The following is a 14,560-nucleotide window of genomic DNA, read 5'->3' on the forward strand; positions in this document are numbered from 1 at the left end:
TTATGTAATAATAAAAATTGTACCTTGGTATCAACTATTAGAAGTTTTTGGGTGCTGGAGCTATTTCTCCTATAAACTATGCAAGTCAAGAATTTTGCAGCCTTAGAAAATTGGTAATTCAGTAATATGCTAGTCTTTGAGATACTGTTTCTCTTTCTCTCATTTCTTAAGTAAATATTCAATCTTCCTTGCATTATGGAAGGCACTTCATTATTTAATTTAGATAAACATTTCTTTACTGCCAGTTCATATCACCATTTGATTCATTGTTATTTCTTGAAAAAGCTAAGCGTGCAAAGCCAATGCAGCGTTTAATGGACTTTGTAAAAGAGTTTTTAAATTCTGCTTTCTTTTTCTTCCTTCTTACAGAGGCAAATCCTGAAAAATTCAACAGCCGGTTTAGAAATAAAATGTTTTATGCCGGGGTGAGTTGAGATAGTCTCTTTTTTTATCTGATTTCTTTTTGATTCTTATTTTGAGCAATTAACAATAAATAGACCTTTAGCCAGTCCTAAGAGCATGGTCCTAGGCATATCTAATGAGAAAAATGTCTATTGAGTTCAGTAGGTCTTAAAGCTACTTATATATGTATATAGAATTATTGCATCAAAGGTTTTTTAAAAGGAACAAATGTTTTATATAGATTCTAAGAGAAAAGCAACATTGGCTTCTGTTCCTGTGGACTTCTACTTTAGATGAGGAATCAGAAAGACACTTTAGATAAAATTTCACCTATCAGTATGCTTTTGCCTAAATACTAAATACTATTTATTAGATTTTTTAAAAATTCCTTTTACTTGTTTATTTTATAAGTAATCCAAGGCAAACCAGTGGTGGGATTCAGCTGGTTCTGTCCGGTTTTGGCAAACCGGTAGCGGCGACTGTGGTAGGCCCGCCCACCCACCTGGATGTAATGCCACCCTATTTAGCCTCCTTTTAGAGGCCATGCACATGCGCAGAAGGTGCGTGCATAAGCAAAGAGCATGCGTACAATACTGAGCATGCATGGGAGGTGGGGAGGAAGGGAGGAGGCGCGCGCGTGCTCACATTTGTGAATCAGTATTATTTATTTTATTTATTTATTTAAATTTTTATACCGCCCTTCTCCCGAAGGACTCAGGGCAGTGTACAGCCAAAGATAAAAACAATAAAGTATACAAAGTTAAAATATCAATTTAAAATACATATTCAATAATGGCCGAATTAAAACCGTCAATTGACCTAACCTAAAATACCCCATATAAAATTACAAAAAATTAAAATTTAAAATTTAAAAAATTTAAAAATCAGGCCAGTCCCGCTTGCATAAATAAGTAAGTTTTTAATTCCCGGCGAAAGGTCCGAAGGTCAGATATTTGGCGCAAACCGGGGGGAAGTTCGTTCCAGAGGGTAGGTGCTCCAACAGAGAAGGCCCTTCCCAGAGTAGGGAAGGTACGTGAATCCCACCTCTGTGGCAAACATATACAGCACACCTTCCTCCTCCTGTTTTTCCCAAAGCAAGAGCTCTGTGAAGTTAGAGAGTGGCCCATGTCAACCAACCAATTTTCATGCCTAAAACAGGACTAAAACTCATAGACCCCTAGTTATAGCTTGATGCCTTAACCCAGGGGTGTCAAACTCAAGGCCTGTGGGCCAGATCCACCCGCAGGGTGCTTAGATCTGGCCCGTGGGGCAGCCCGAGAAATATTGAAGACCACCTCGCGGTGCCTCTGCCAATGAAAATGGAGCTTGGTAGTGGCCTCATTGAGCTCTGTTTTTGCTGAGTGAAAGGAACCCTGTTTTTGCTGGCAGAGGGTTGCAGGAAAATGGAGCCTAGGCAGGCCGCGTGCAACCTCTCCAAGCTCTGTTCTTGCTGGCAGAGGGCTGCAGGAGGTCATTGCGGCTGAAAATGGAGCCTCGATGAGTGATGTTGAGCTGGTCATGCCTACCCTTGCTCCTGAGGTCAAACACAACCCTCATGCAGCCCTCAATGAAAAAGAGTTTGACACCCCTGTTGTCAAACCATGCTAAGTGTATCCAGTTATGGGTACTACTTTGACTATTGCTGCATATAAATGGGACTCAGTCTCTATGCAGCCAGTAGCCTCCAGAAAAACTAAAGCAAATGCCCAGGCTAAAAATAAGCTAATGCATCCAGAAGCCTTTCATTCTTCTGTCCCTGTATTGAACTGATACAGGATCAAGAGGAGGAGGAGGAGAGTATGAATTATGAGAGAAGAACACTGATCAGCCTTCTGGTGCATTTTGGTCTTATTTTCTATTCTATTATCTTTTTCTTGTTGTTGTTAGTTGCGAAGTCATGTCCGACCCATCGCGACTCCAATGAAAACATTCCTCCAGGCCTTCCCTATCCTCTACCATCCTCTGGAGTCCATTTAATCTTAATCTATTATCTTAATGTTTTCCAATTTAAGGATTTTTTTTTTTTAAAAAAGAGACTACTAAGAAGCAGACACTGCTTCCAAATATTTCTATAATTGTTGACATGGAAAATAAGTCATAATCAAGAGAAGAAATCACATACTTTGTTTTGTACAGAGTGTTTTCCATGGGGCAAGTTTACATAAAGTTTGCACTTGATGTTCTGGAAATCCTGTCAAAAATTTCAGGAAAAATTGTATTTCACCTTTCTGTATTGCTTCTGTTCCTGTGTAATCTAGGCAGCTTTTTCAGATTTCCTTCAGAGGAGCTCTAGAGATTTATCCAAACACGTGAAAGTTGTGGTAAGTATAACAGAGTATTTTGTGTCTTTTAATGACTACAATCTGGGAAATGACGTGTCAGTTTGAACACTTTGTCTGAAGCCTAGAAAAAACATTGAAGACATTTTTATTCATATTAACATGAGTGAAGGTCATTTTCATTTATATTAACATGAGTAAAGGACAGTTTCATTTATATTAACATGAGTGAAGGTCCTGGGTTTGGTGCCTGAATTTACCATTTTTAATAGAAACAAGACTTTGATGCCTTTTAAATCAGAACAAATGATAAAGACAGAGAAATAATTTCAGGGGATACACTATCTTATTCTCTGGACATAATTGAAATTTCTTTGTTTGTCATTTGTTTATGCGCATGGAATTTATTAAGGTTGTGCAAATATTTGAATGGGGTTTTGCTAAGCAAGTGTTGAGGAAACTGCAATCTCAAATCTGCTTTGTAGGACGAAGCATGTCCTCCCTTGTGAGAACAAAGTTCATTACTTGATTTCACCTGCTTCATTTTTGTCCTTGGGCACTAGGAATAGCTGGAAGAGACTTTTCCACATGAGCTGCATCTGCAGAGAATTGTCTTCTGGCTTTGAGAAGTGCTTAAGAAAGCTATGACCGACTGATTATGTGCCATCAAGTCATTTTCAACCCTTAGTAACCACATAGATTTTCCTCATGATGATCTGTCCCTCACCTGATCCTTCAAATTTTGTAATGGTGCCCCCATTGCCATGGCAATGGAGTCCATTTACCTTGCTGCTGGTCATTGTCTTCTTCTCTGTCCTTCAACCTTTGCCAGCATTAGAAGCCTTCTCCAGAGAGCTGAGTCTTCGCATAATGTGTACAAAGTACAATAATTCGAGCCTGGACATTTGTTCCTTGAGTGCTTCTATGGAAGGCTGAAAGGTGACAAAAAAATATCTCAGTGGAAAAAAATGAAAGATTCCTCACACAGGTCTAATATTTCTTGTTTGCAGCCCCAGCTAGCAATAAATAAAATTAAATAAAATAAGGGAGGAGAAACAAGACGTTGGGGTGGTGGTGGTATTTTTATTAATTTATAGAATTTTGAAAAATGTATGTGCATTATTAAGGTACCTCAATGTGAATGGTCCCAATCCAATTATGATTTTGTCCACAATTGATTGATTGCCTTTTTTCCTAGCTGGCTGAGCTTTTTTACATGATAAAGGATATCCTTCTGAGTGACAGAACCTAAAATTACATTATTTAAAATCTGGGTTCATACTATACACTAGACCAGGGGTCCCCAACCCCCTGTCCAAGGACTGGCACTAAGCCGCAGCATGTCAATAACTGGGCTGCACAAACAAATGAAGTCCCATCCATGGGATGCAGGGAGCATGCAAGAGCATGTCCCCTCCAGTCCACAAAAAAAACCTTTCTCCATGAAACTGGTCCCTGGTGCCCAAAAGGTTCGGGGCCACTGCACTAAAGGTAAAGGTTCCCCTGCACATGCGTTCTAGTCCTTTCCGGCTCTAGGGGGCGGTGCTCATCTCCATTTCTAAGTCAAAGAGCCAGTCTGTCCAAAGATGTCTCCGTTGTCATGTGGCCGGCATGACTAAATGCCAGAGGTGCACGAACGCTGTTACCTTCCCACCAAAGGTGGTCCCTATTTTTCTACTTGCATTTTTTACGTGCTTTGGAACTGCTAGGTTGGCAGAAGCTGGGACAAATAACAGGAGCTCACCCCGTTACGCAGCGCTAGAATTTCGAATTGCTGAACTGCTGACCTTCTGATCGACAAACTCAGCATCTTAGCCACTGAGCCAACATGTCTCTTTCAAGCTAAAATGAGATTGGATTGTTTATGATTCAGAACTTTGTAGGAATCTGCAATTGTTTTGCTGCTATGGCCAATCACTGTGTTAAGCTATTATAGAGAAATGATTTGCTTTGGTATTTGTGCCCTGTGAACAGAAACCTCCTCACTCATATCAGCTGCCTCTGGCTGGGAAATGTTGGACAGCCCTGGCTCTGTCTCTATGTCTGACAAAGAGCATCCATCAGAGCCTTCCCCAGACTTCAGAACTGGCCCAAATTCCTCCCCAACCTCCTCATTGTCCAAGTCTGCCACCAGCTCCACTGGCAGCTGGCGGGCCTCAACAAGTATTGCAGTCTTCAACTTGGTATCTTCCAAAGTACCTTTTCACTTGCCAGATCCTCTTAGGTAGACATTCTGTTATGTATCTTTAAATATTTAGGCGGGAAACAAGCACGTTGCTGATTGGTTGAAGCCGCCGGTTAAACAGTATATAAAGGGTTGATTTTCCCCAGCCAGGTTGCTGGGTTCACCATATATTAAAGAGCTGTTGTCACTACCCTGGTCTCCAGCCTCGTTACTTCCCGAACTTAACACTGGCGACGAAGGTGGGATCTCGAGGCTAAGGAGCACCAGAACCGAGCTGAAGCACGGAAGAACCGAACCCAGCAAACACAGGGCAGAAAAACGGAGATGGCCAGTTACACTCCGCCCGCACCGTTTGACCCGGCTAAAGAGAAATGGGGAACGTATATGACCCGTTTCGAAAGCTTTCTAGAAGCCAACGAACTGCAAGGAGTTCCAGACAACCGCAAAAGGGCATACTTTTTGAGCCACTGCGGTCCCGAGGTCATCGACATCGCGGAAGCCCTGGCAGAGCCAACGCCGTTACAATCGGTATCGTGGCAAACTCTGCAAACCCTGCTAAAAAACCATTTCGCGCCAACGCCGTCCAAATACGTGCGGCATTTTGAATTTGGAGAGCGCCGGCAGCTAGAGGGCGAATCCATCGGCGACTACATGGCCGCCCTGCGGAAAGCCTCCAAAGACTGCGGGTACCGAGACCTGGACGAGGTGCTGCTGGAGCAACTCATCAGGGGTGTCCGAGACATGCGTTTGCGGAGGCGGCTGCTATCGAAAAGCAATCTGACGCTGGCAAACGCCCTGGACGAAGCCCGAGCGCATGAAATGTCCACCCAAGCGGCGGAGACACTGCAAAAGCCTCTTACACCAAAGGCGAGCACAAAGTCAACCCCGGTGCACCAAGAAGAGATCCAGACCGAATCCGACGGTGAGGATGAGGAAGGGGTCTGCCGAACCGAGAAACGCGGCAAAGAGGACCGGGACGAATGCGGAAGTTGCGGAGGTCAACACCAGCGCCAACGCTGCAAGTTTAAAGACGCAACATGTCGGCGGTGCGAGAAGAAAGGGCACCTAGCTCAAGTCTGTCGAGCTCCCCAACCTTCCCGCCGAAAATTCAAATCGGCCAATCAGAGCGCGGGATCGGCAAGGCGACCCGCGATTGGCTCAAACAAAAAAGGCGCGGATTCAAACCAAACGACGGTGGTCATAGGCCGCGCCTCAACCCAGGTGGAGAAGAAGATCTTCACCAAACCCAAAATAGAAGGAGTACGGTGCCGACTCGAAGTAGACACCGGGTCAGCGATCACCATCATGTCCTGGGACACTTTGGCGAAGTCACTGCCATCAGTTGCGAAACGCCACCTGCAAACACAACGGCTACGAGTCCACGACTACCAAGGGAATCGAATCCCTGTTCGAGGGACCACCTCTGTCCGAGTCGAGTACGGACCACACAAGAAGACCCTGCCCATCACGATCGTCGAAGGGACTCTGCCTAGTTTGTTGGGACTAGACTGGTTTCGTGCCCTGGGCATGGGAGTGACTGGCATCTACAGAAGTGACTGTAATCTGAAAGACATGCTCATGAACGAGTTCGAAGATGTCTTCAAGGACTGCCTGGGCAAGTACAAGGGGACCCCTATTTCCTTCAACTTAGACCCCCAGGTAGCTCCCATTAGGTTAAAGGCAAGGAGAGTCCCTTTTGCCCTTAAACCTAAAATTGACAAGGAGCTAGATAAGCTCATAAATCAGGGGATTTTGGTGCCAGCCGACCACGCAAAGTGGGAGACGCCAATCGTCACCCCAGTAAAACCAGATGGGTCCATTAGAATCTGCGCTGACTACAAGGCGACGCTAAACAAAGCCTTACAGAAAAGCGCTTACCCAGTTCCCGTGGTGCAACACTTGTTGCACTCTTTGGGGCAAGGGCAAGTCTTTGCAAAGTTAGACTTGGCTCAAGCCTACCAACAACTGCCCGTAGACGCCAACACAGCCGAAGCCCAAACGATTATAACTCACAGGGGGGCCTTCAAGTGTACCCGATTACAATTTGGGGTGAGTGTGGCACCAGGGCTGTTCCAAAATCTGATGGAACGACTTCTGCAAGGGCTCCCAGGGGTAGTTCCCTACTTCGATGATGTATTGATATCAGCAGAAAACGTAGAGGAACTGGGGGAGCGGTTGAGAAAAGTTCTGGGCATTTTCCGGTCAGCCGGACTAAAAGTTAAAGTGAATAAATGCCAGATAGGGGTGGAATCCGTCGAATTCTTGGGCTACCGAATAGACAAGAAAGGAATTCACCCCACTGAGAGCAAGGTCAAGGCAATCAGGAAGGCTCCAGCGCCCAAAAACAAAACAGAGCTACAGGCATTCCTGGGGCTAGTGAATTTTTACGCGGTCTTTTTAAAAAACAAAGCGACCGTTGCTGAACCGCTGCATAAGCTTCTAGGAAAAAATACTGCTTGGTCTTGGGGGAAGTCAGAAAGTAGGGCTTTCGAAGCAGTAAAAAACCTGCTCTCGAGCGACAGCCTGCTCATCCAGTACCATAGCTCATTGCCACTAGTGTTGGTTTGCGATGCCTCCCCTTACGGGTGGGGCTGTACTCAGCCACAGACTGCCAAACGGCACAGAAGCCCCTATAGCCTTCTACTCCAGAACGATGTCCTCCCAGAGAGGAACTATAGCCAGTTAGATAAGGAAGCGCTAGCAATTGTGTCAGGGTGAAAAATTTCACGAATATGTTTTGGGCGGATTTTGAAATTGTGACTGACCACAGACCGCTGTTAGGAATACTGGCTGGCGATCGCCCAACGCCTGTGGCACTTTCGCCACGATTGACTCGATGGACTATTTTCTTAGCCGCTTATTCTTACAAGCTGCAGCATCGACCAGGAAAAGAAGTGGGGCATGCGGACGCGTTAAGCAGATGCCCACTACCAGGGCGATCAAGATCCCACTCCGGGACGCCCATCCTACTGATTGACTCTTTGGACTCTGGCCCAGTCACATCTAAGGAAGTGGCTCGGGCATCATACCGGGACATTGTGTTAAGGACTGTACTCGGTTGGGTACAAAGAGGGTGGCCCGCTGCGCCGGGCGAACGGTTTAAGGAATTTGTCAAAAAACGTGATGAGCTCTCGGCTCAAGGGGGGTGCCTGTTATGGGGTGATCGTGTGGTAATCCCGGATAAATTAAGGGGAAAGGTATTGGACCTCCTCCATGAGGGTCACCCAGGGATCGTAAGGATGAAGGGGTTAGCAAGAAGCTATGTGTGGTGGCCACTCATGGACTCAGAGATTGCTGAGAGGGTAGGGAAATGCCAGGCTTGCCAAGAGTCCAGACCTCTACCCCCAACGGCCCCAGTCAGGGAATGGGAAAAACCCCAAGGGCCCTGGTCAAGAATCCACATTGATTTTGCTGGCCCTTTCCACGGCCAAACTTTCCTCGTGGTTGTCGATGCATTCTCTAAATGGTTGGAGATCATACTCATGAAATCCACCACGGCCGAGGCAGTAATCGCAGCCCTGCGCCACCTATTCGCAACACACGGGTTGCCTGACACTCTGGTGTCCGACAACGGCCCGCAATTCACGGCAGCCCAGTTCGAGGAATACTTGGCAGAGGAGGGCATCCGACATGCCCTCTCTGCGCCTTTCCACCCTGCGTCGAATGGCCTTGCAGAGCGTTCCGTCCGGAGCGCTAAGGAGGCATTGTCCAGGCTCAAGCCAGGGGACTGGCAAACAAAGATAGATTTCTTTCTGGCCGTTCAGCACAGAACCCCAAGCACTGCTACCGGCAGAAGTCCAGCCGAATTATTAATGGGACGGAAACTCCGGTGCCCACTTGACCGTTTGAATCCCCATTACACACCAGAGGGTTACAAGGGGGAACTAGAAAAAACGAGAGGAATGGGCATAGGCGACCGAGTGTGGGCCCGCAACTATGGGGACGGCCCAAGTTGGCTCGCAGGGCAAATCATAAAGGCAACCGGCCCAAAGTCATATTTAGTCGAGTTACAAGACAACCGAGTATGGAGGCGCCACATAGACCAGATAAGGAAACGAATAACTGAACAACCCGAGCTAGCTGAGACAGACAATGACCCCTCCTTATTTGACTCCACAGCTGACCATAACCCGGGGGAGGCGCAAGACTTAGCTGAGGTCCCGGAGGTCCAGCGACGCCATCAGGTTCCCGATGGAAACAGCAGGGAAAACTCAAAAAGTAATCCAAGGCCGGAGGGCCAAGAAAAAGAGACTGCCAGTAATCCAGGGCCCGATGGCCTAGAGAAAGAGCTGGGAGGAGAAAAAAGCCCCTCCGACCAGCTCAAAACACCACCCAGGACTGAACCGCGCAGGTCCGAAAGAATTAGGAGACGCCCAGGTTATTTGCGTGACTACGTCGAAAAATAACATGTAAATAATATGTAAATAGAGGTAAAGTGTTTTCTGGGAGGGGAGGAGTGTTATGTATCTTTAAATATTTAGGCGGGAAACAAGCACGTTGCTGATTGGTTGAAGCCGCCGGTTAAACAGTATATAAAGGGTTGATTTTCCCCAGCCAGGTTGCTGGGTTCACCATATATTAAAGAGCTGTTGTCACTACCCTGGTCTCCAGCCTCGTTACTTCCCGAACTTAACACATTCCAATCAAATAACCTGAATGTTGCACTGCAACCCACTGAGATTCTACACCTGTTTGTATCTTCAGGACACTCTGATTTGAATTGGATATCCACTGCTTCAAGACTGTACTCTTTTCTCAACTTTCAAGATCCTGTTTCTCATCAATGGATTACGCTGTTATGAAGTTCGTCTGTTCATATTTGCTTTCATTTTCTTTCTCTTACTCTCTGGCAGTGTGATGGGACTGACTTGACTTCCAAGATTCAAGAGCTGAAATTTCAATGTATAGTATTTTTAAACATACCCAGGTAAATATTACTTTTATTCTAGGACTCATATAATGGAATCTTTGTTAGATGTTTCAAAAGAGTAGAAAACCAACATGCAAAAACCTTGTGTATACATTTATTTGAATGTATTTATTTATTTGCTTTATCCTGTCTGTATTTTTTGTCAACTCAAGGCAGCATACTCCCTAGTGCTCCCATCTTCTATTTTCCCCACAACAACAACAACCCTGTGAGGTAGGTTGGGCTGAGAGAATATAGTTCACCCTTCTAGCTTTCATGCCTAAGAGACAACTAGAACTTACAGTCCCCTGGTTTCTAGGCCAGCACCTTAACCACTACTACACCATAATGGCTCTCAACTTTGTTTGTCAGCCTACCAAATATCTCAGATTAACTATGATTGGTCTTGTTTGTCTGAGGACCACTAATATCATTTTGACTTTTTCGTACATCGTCTAATTCTTCCTCTCTTCCTGTTCTTTAATTCAATAGCTTTCCTAGCCATTAATGAGTGCTATGGTCAAAGTTTATTTGTTGAAGGCCAGAAGATAAAATCAGTTATGAGTCCAAAGAAACTCTCAAGAAAATCAGCAGATTTTCTAACCCAAATCTTGTTTTGTTTAAGCTTCAGCTTTCCCCAAATAAATAAAGCAAAATGTGTTTATTAGGAATTTATTAATTAGTAGAAAACTAGGTAGCCTGCATAATGACAGGGTTGCATCCCAAATCTCCTGATGTGATTTTATGAAGTGCTTGAAAATGCCGCTTGTGAATTTTTACTGAAGGTTTTATGTCTGAATGAACTTGATCTTATTGAGCGCAGGAAGGGGAGAGACACAGAGAGCAGATTTATTCTGATGCTTTTTTTTTTAAAAAAAAATCTGATTTGCTTTTCTTGTATGATTTGCTCTTCTTTCTCCAAATCCATACACTTTTTTCCCTTATCCTTCCTTAACAGTCTTTTTTTTTACTTGTAATTTGGCCACTGTCAATCTCTGTCACCAATAAGTCTGAAGTTTTTCAACATGCAGAATTAAAATAAAACAAAATCCTGTTTTATTTCTGGTATGTGTTTGACTCCATAAAAAGAGTCAACGTCTTCATTTCATGAGTAGATGTGAAATACCGTACTTGTTGTTAAAATATTGTGGATATACCGTGTTTCTCCAAAAAGACAACCCACTTTGAAAATAAGCCTTATCATGTTTTTGAGCACATGCAGTCAAATTAAGCCCCACCCACAAAATTAGCCCTAATTAAAACCCCGCCCACCCTGGGATGCAGGGGGTGGGGCGAGGCACACAGGTAAAAAATAAGCTAGGGTGGGGATGGGTGTGTGTGGAGCTGCCCTACTTACCAGGCCTTGCACACTCTGACACCTGCCTCACCTTCTTCTACGGCCACTTCTTCAGCAGCCGCTTGCTGCCACTTGCACGCATCGCTCTGGCCTCTGTTTTACCTTCAGATGGTAAGGCAATCTGGAAGGCATCTGCAGCCGATAACAGTGCTCCGGATCAATGTGGAGCTCTGTTATCAGCTGCAGATGCCTTCCGGCAGACATCAGAAGGCAAAATGGAGGCTGGGACAATGCTTGTGAGTGACGGTAAGCGGTTGCAGAAGAAGGCCAGCAACGGGCTCCTGCTGGGTGGGGCTGTCAATATCACTTCCATGAGGTGAGTCAATAATTAGAACCCTTTAAAAAGAAGGCCTAGCTAATTTTTCGTGGGTCAAAAGAAAATAAGAGCCGGCCTTCTTTTTGGAGAAAAATGTTATCATAGTGTATTATAATAACAAAGCACTTCCCTGACCTATTTTTTAAAAAGTATTGTCGCACAAGCAGCCCATAAAACCCTAACTCTCTTCAATGAGTCAATACGTTCACCAGAAAAGTAAGATAATAAAAGATTTGGGCTTTTGGGAGAATATTTCTTTTTTTTTAAATGGTGTTTGAGAATTTGTATTTTTAAATTGAAAAAGGGTCGGCAGAAGTACTCAACATAACTTTTTTTCCTGGACCATCTGGAGATGGTTATGCTGACCTTTCTTCATCTGTGCTGCATCAGACCTTCTATGCAGGAAGAGCATTTCATAAATATATTGCAATTGAAAAAAAAGGTTATTTGATGTAAGCAGTGGTGGGATTCAAGTAATTTAACAATCAGTTCTCTGTCCTAATGATTTCTTCCAACAATCAGTTTACCAAACTGCTCAGAAAGTTAACAGCCGGTTCTCCTGAAGTGGTGCGAACTGCCTGAATCCCACCACTGAAAATAAGAGTTAAAGGCATCAGCTACAAATAGAAAGTCCATTTGGTTTTTGTTTTGCCTCAGGCAGTAGGTCAGCCGGGTGAGTTTCTCTCCCTCTCAACTCTAAGAAGAAGATAGTGGGAAACCATTTTTGAAAATGTTGTCAAGAAAATGGCATAGACTTGTCCAGACAGTTGCCAGGACTAAAGAGTGATTTAAAGATGTGTGTGAGTGTACATACCCAGATACACAAACATACAGATTTCTTGAAGCCTTCTGGCTATTTTTTGTGTGTGTGGAGTTAATGTTTTTCAAAAACAATGGGGAATTCATGGGGTGCAAGTGACACGTGTTTTCTAGTATACATTGGCAAAATTAGAAGGTAACAGGCAGGGGTGATATACCCTTACTTTCCCTACTGGTTCACAAATGTGAGCATGCGCACATGTGCCCAGCCTCAAAAATATGCCTAAATAAGATGAATACTACCTCTGGTAACAGGGCTAGATTTCAGTGGTATGATTTGGCCATTTGTTCAGGTTTTGGATGATTTTTTTAAAATTTGAATTTATATCCCGCCCTTCTCAGAAGACTCAGGGAGGCTTACATTGTGTTAAGCAAAAATCTTCATCCATTTGTATATTATATACAAAGTCAACTTTTATTTCCCCCAACAATCTGGCTCCTCATTTTACCTACCTTATAAAGGATGGAAGGCTGAGTCAACCTTGGGCCTGGTGGGACTTGAACCTGCAGTAATTGCAGGCAGCTGTGTTAATAACAGACTGCATTAGCCTGTTGAGCGACCAGAAGATTTTAAGGAATGTCTCAGGGAACTTTTCTGCTTGCTCAGAAATTCCAGGCCAAAAATGTTTGGGCTGTTTTTAGGGATGTCTCACCATCACCAGAAGACCTTCAGTGGACCTCCAGAAGGTCAGACGTTTGAACTGAAGCCCTTTGAGTCCTTCAAATACCCAGCCTTGATCCAAAGTAATCATTCTCGCTGCTTTCCTCTTATTCTAACAAAATAAACATATGCATTGATATGCTTACCTATTGTTCGATAGTAAATTCCTAACGGTACCTGAAAGACTTACAGACTTCTATTTTGCAATAAACTGAAGGTGACCTTATGCATAGTACAACCCAAAACTGTTGCCATGATCATGACCATTGCTGCCTCTCTGACCTTCTCTTCCACTGCCTCAATATCTCACTTGGAAGGTTCTTTCCCCAGTGTGAGACTCCATGAGTAAGCATCTATAGAGATCACTATGTCAACCAATATTTGAGCCTAACAAAACATATATGATGTGGTCCCAGAATACCAGCCTACACTGATAAAATTATTCCGAAGACTTCTTATTTTGAGCCATCAAAATGGATAGGCAATTTGAAAGTGCTGGTGGTAGCCTACAGAGGTCTCCAGAACATCAACTCTAATTTTAATCTGCTTTTGAAGTCACATATTTCTAGTCCCTATTTTGCATTATATTCAGAGAACTGCATCCAAATGCAAGATTATACCACCTGGAATGAGTGGTCTGCAGATGGTGGGTCAAGTTCAACCTGTTCCTTCCAACAAAACTTGAATATCTTGGTCTCATGAGGGAGCCTGCTCTGGAATTTATACGCTTGTCTACATCAAATAATCTAACCGTGGTGCCATGTATCCCTATCTCAGTTGAAAGAATGGATCTCCGCTCTGAGAATTCTTCCTATATCAATAGAATAGCATAGCATAGCATAGCATAGCATAGCATAGCATAGCATAGCATAGCATAGCATAGCATAGCATAGCATAGCATAGCATAGCATAGCATAGAACAGAACAGAACAGAACAGAACAGATGAAAATAATTAGTCCCTGACTCAAAGGCAAGTCTACTTTTTACGTGGAAAATTGACTCTTATTTTTTTCTGAACAATCACCGTAACAAAGGAAAGAAGGACCTCTCAGCTCTCAGAAGTCATTTGTGCAGAACAAAGCTACATCGGTGCTTGATTATATGAGTTTCTGATGAAGATAAAATTGGCTGAATGTTCATTGAAGTCTTTACAGTTTCAACTTCTTTCTATAGGTATTGTGCTGGCACAATGCCCTGGGGTAATCCAGGAGACCATAGAGAATTCGAACCTCAGAGACATGATGATGGTTACATTGAGGTCATTGGATTCACCATGGCATCCTTGGTGGGTACTTTTTAAAATACATTTCTTCTCCTCATACTAGTTACTGGGCTATTAGGCAATCAGAGCAAAAGAGCAAAACGGTAGAAAATGAATTAAATGGCAATTGGCAATGAACATTACACATTTGGATTTATCTCATGGTATCAGGATTGAACTGACGACAGACTGTTGTAGGCTATTAGCAAGATAACTCTGAAACAAAAAGTGGAATATTGGCCACCATATCTATCTATCTATCTATCTATCTATCTATCTATCTATCTATCTATCTATCTATCTATCTATCTATCTATCTATCTATCTATCATCTATCTATCTATAATCTATCTATCTATTTTGTCAAGTA

The 14,560-nt window shown here is 43.7% G+C and overlaps 1 protein-coding gene across 1 annotated transcript in view; it reads left to right on the forward strand.

The window, feature by feature from the left end:
- The window catches only part of DGKI (diacylglycerol kinase iota), a 265,587-nt gene that overhangs the window by 116,379 nt on the left and 134,648 nt on the right, over positions 1–14,560 (forward strand). The window contains exons 16-19 of the mRNA XM_058190874.1: positions 370–425; positions 2,661–2,723; positions 9,720–9,793; positions 14,103–14,214. Coding sequence (XP_058046857.1) covers positions 370–425; positions 2,661–2,723; positions 9,720–9,793; positions 14,103–14,214 — 305 coding nt within the window. The remainder of the gene's footprint in view (positions 1–369; positions 426–2,660; positions 2,724–9,719; positions 9,794–14,102; positions 14,215–14,560) is intronic.

The sequence above is a fragment of the Ahaetulla prasina genome, chromosome 7 (assembly GCF_028640845.1).
Source record: "Ahaetulla prasina isolate Xishuangbanna chromosome 7, ASM2864084v1, whole genome shotgun sequence".
NCBI lineage: Eukaryota > Metazoa > Chordata > Lepidosauria > Squamata > Colubridae > Ahaetulla > Ahaetulla prasina.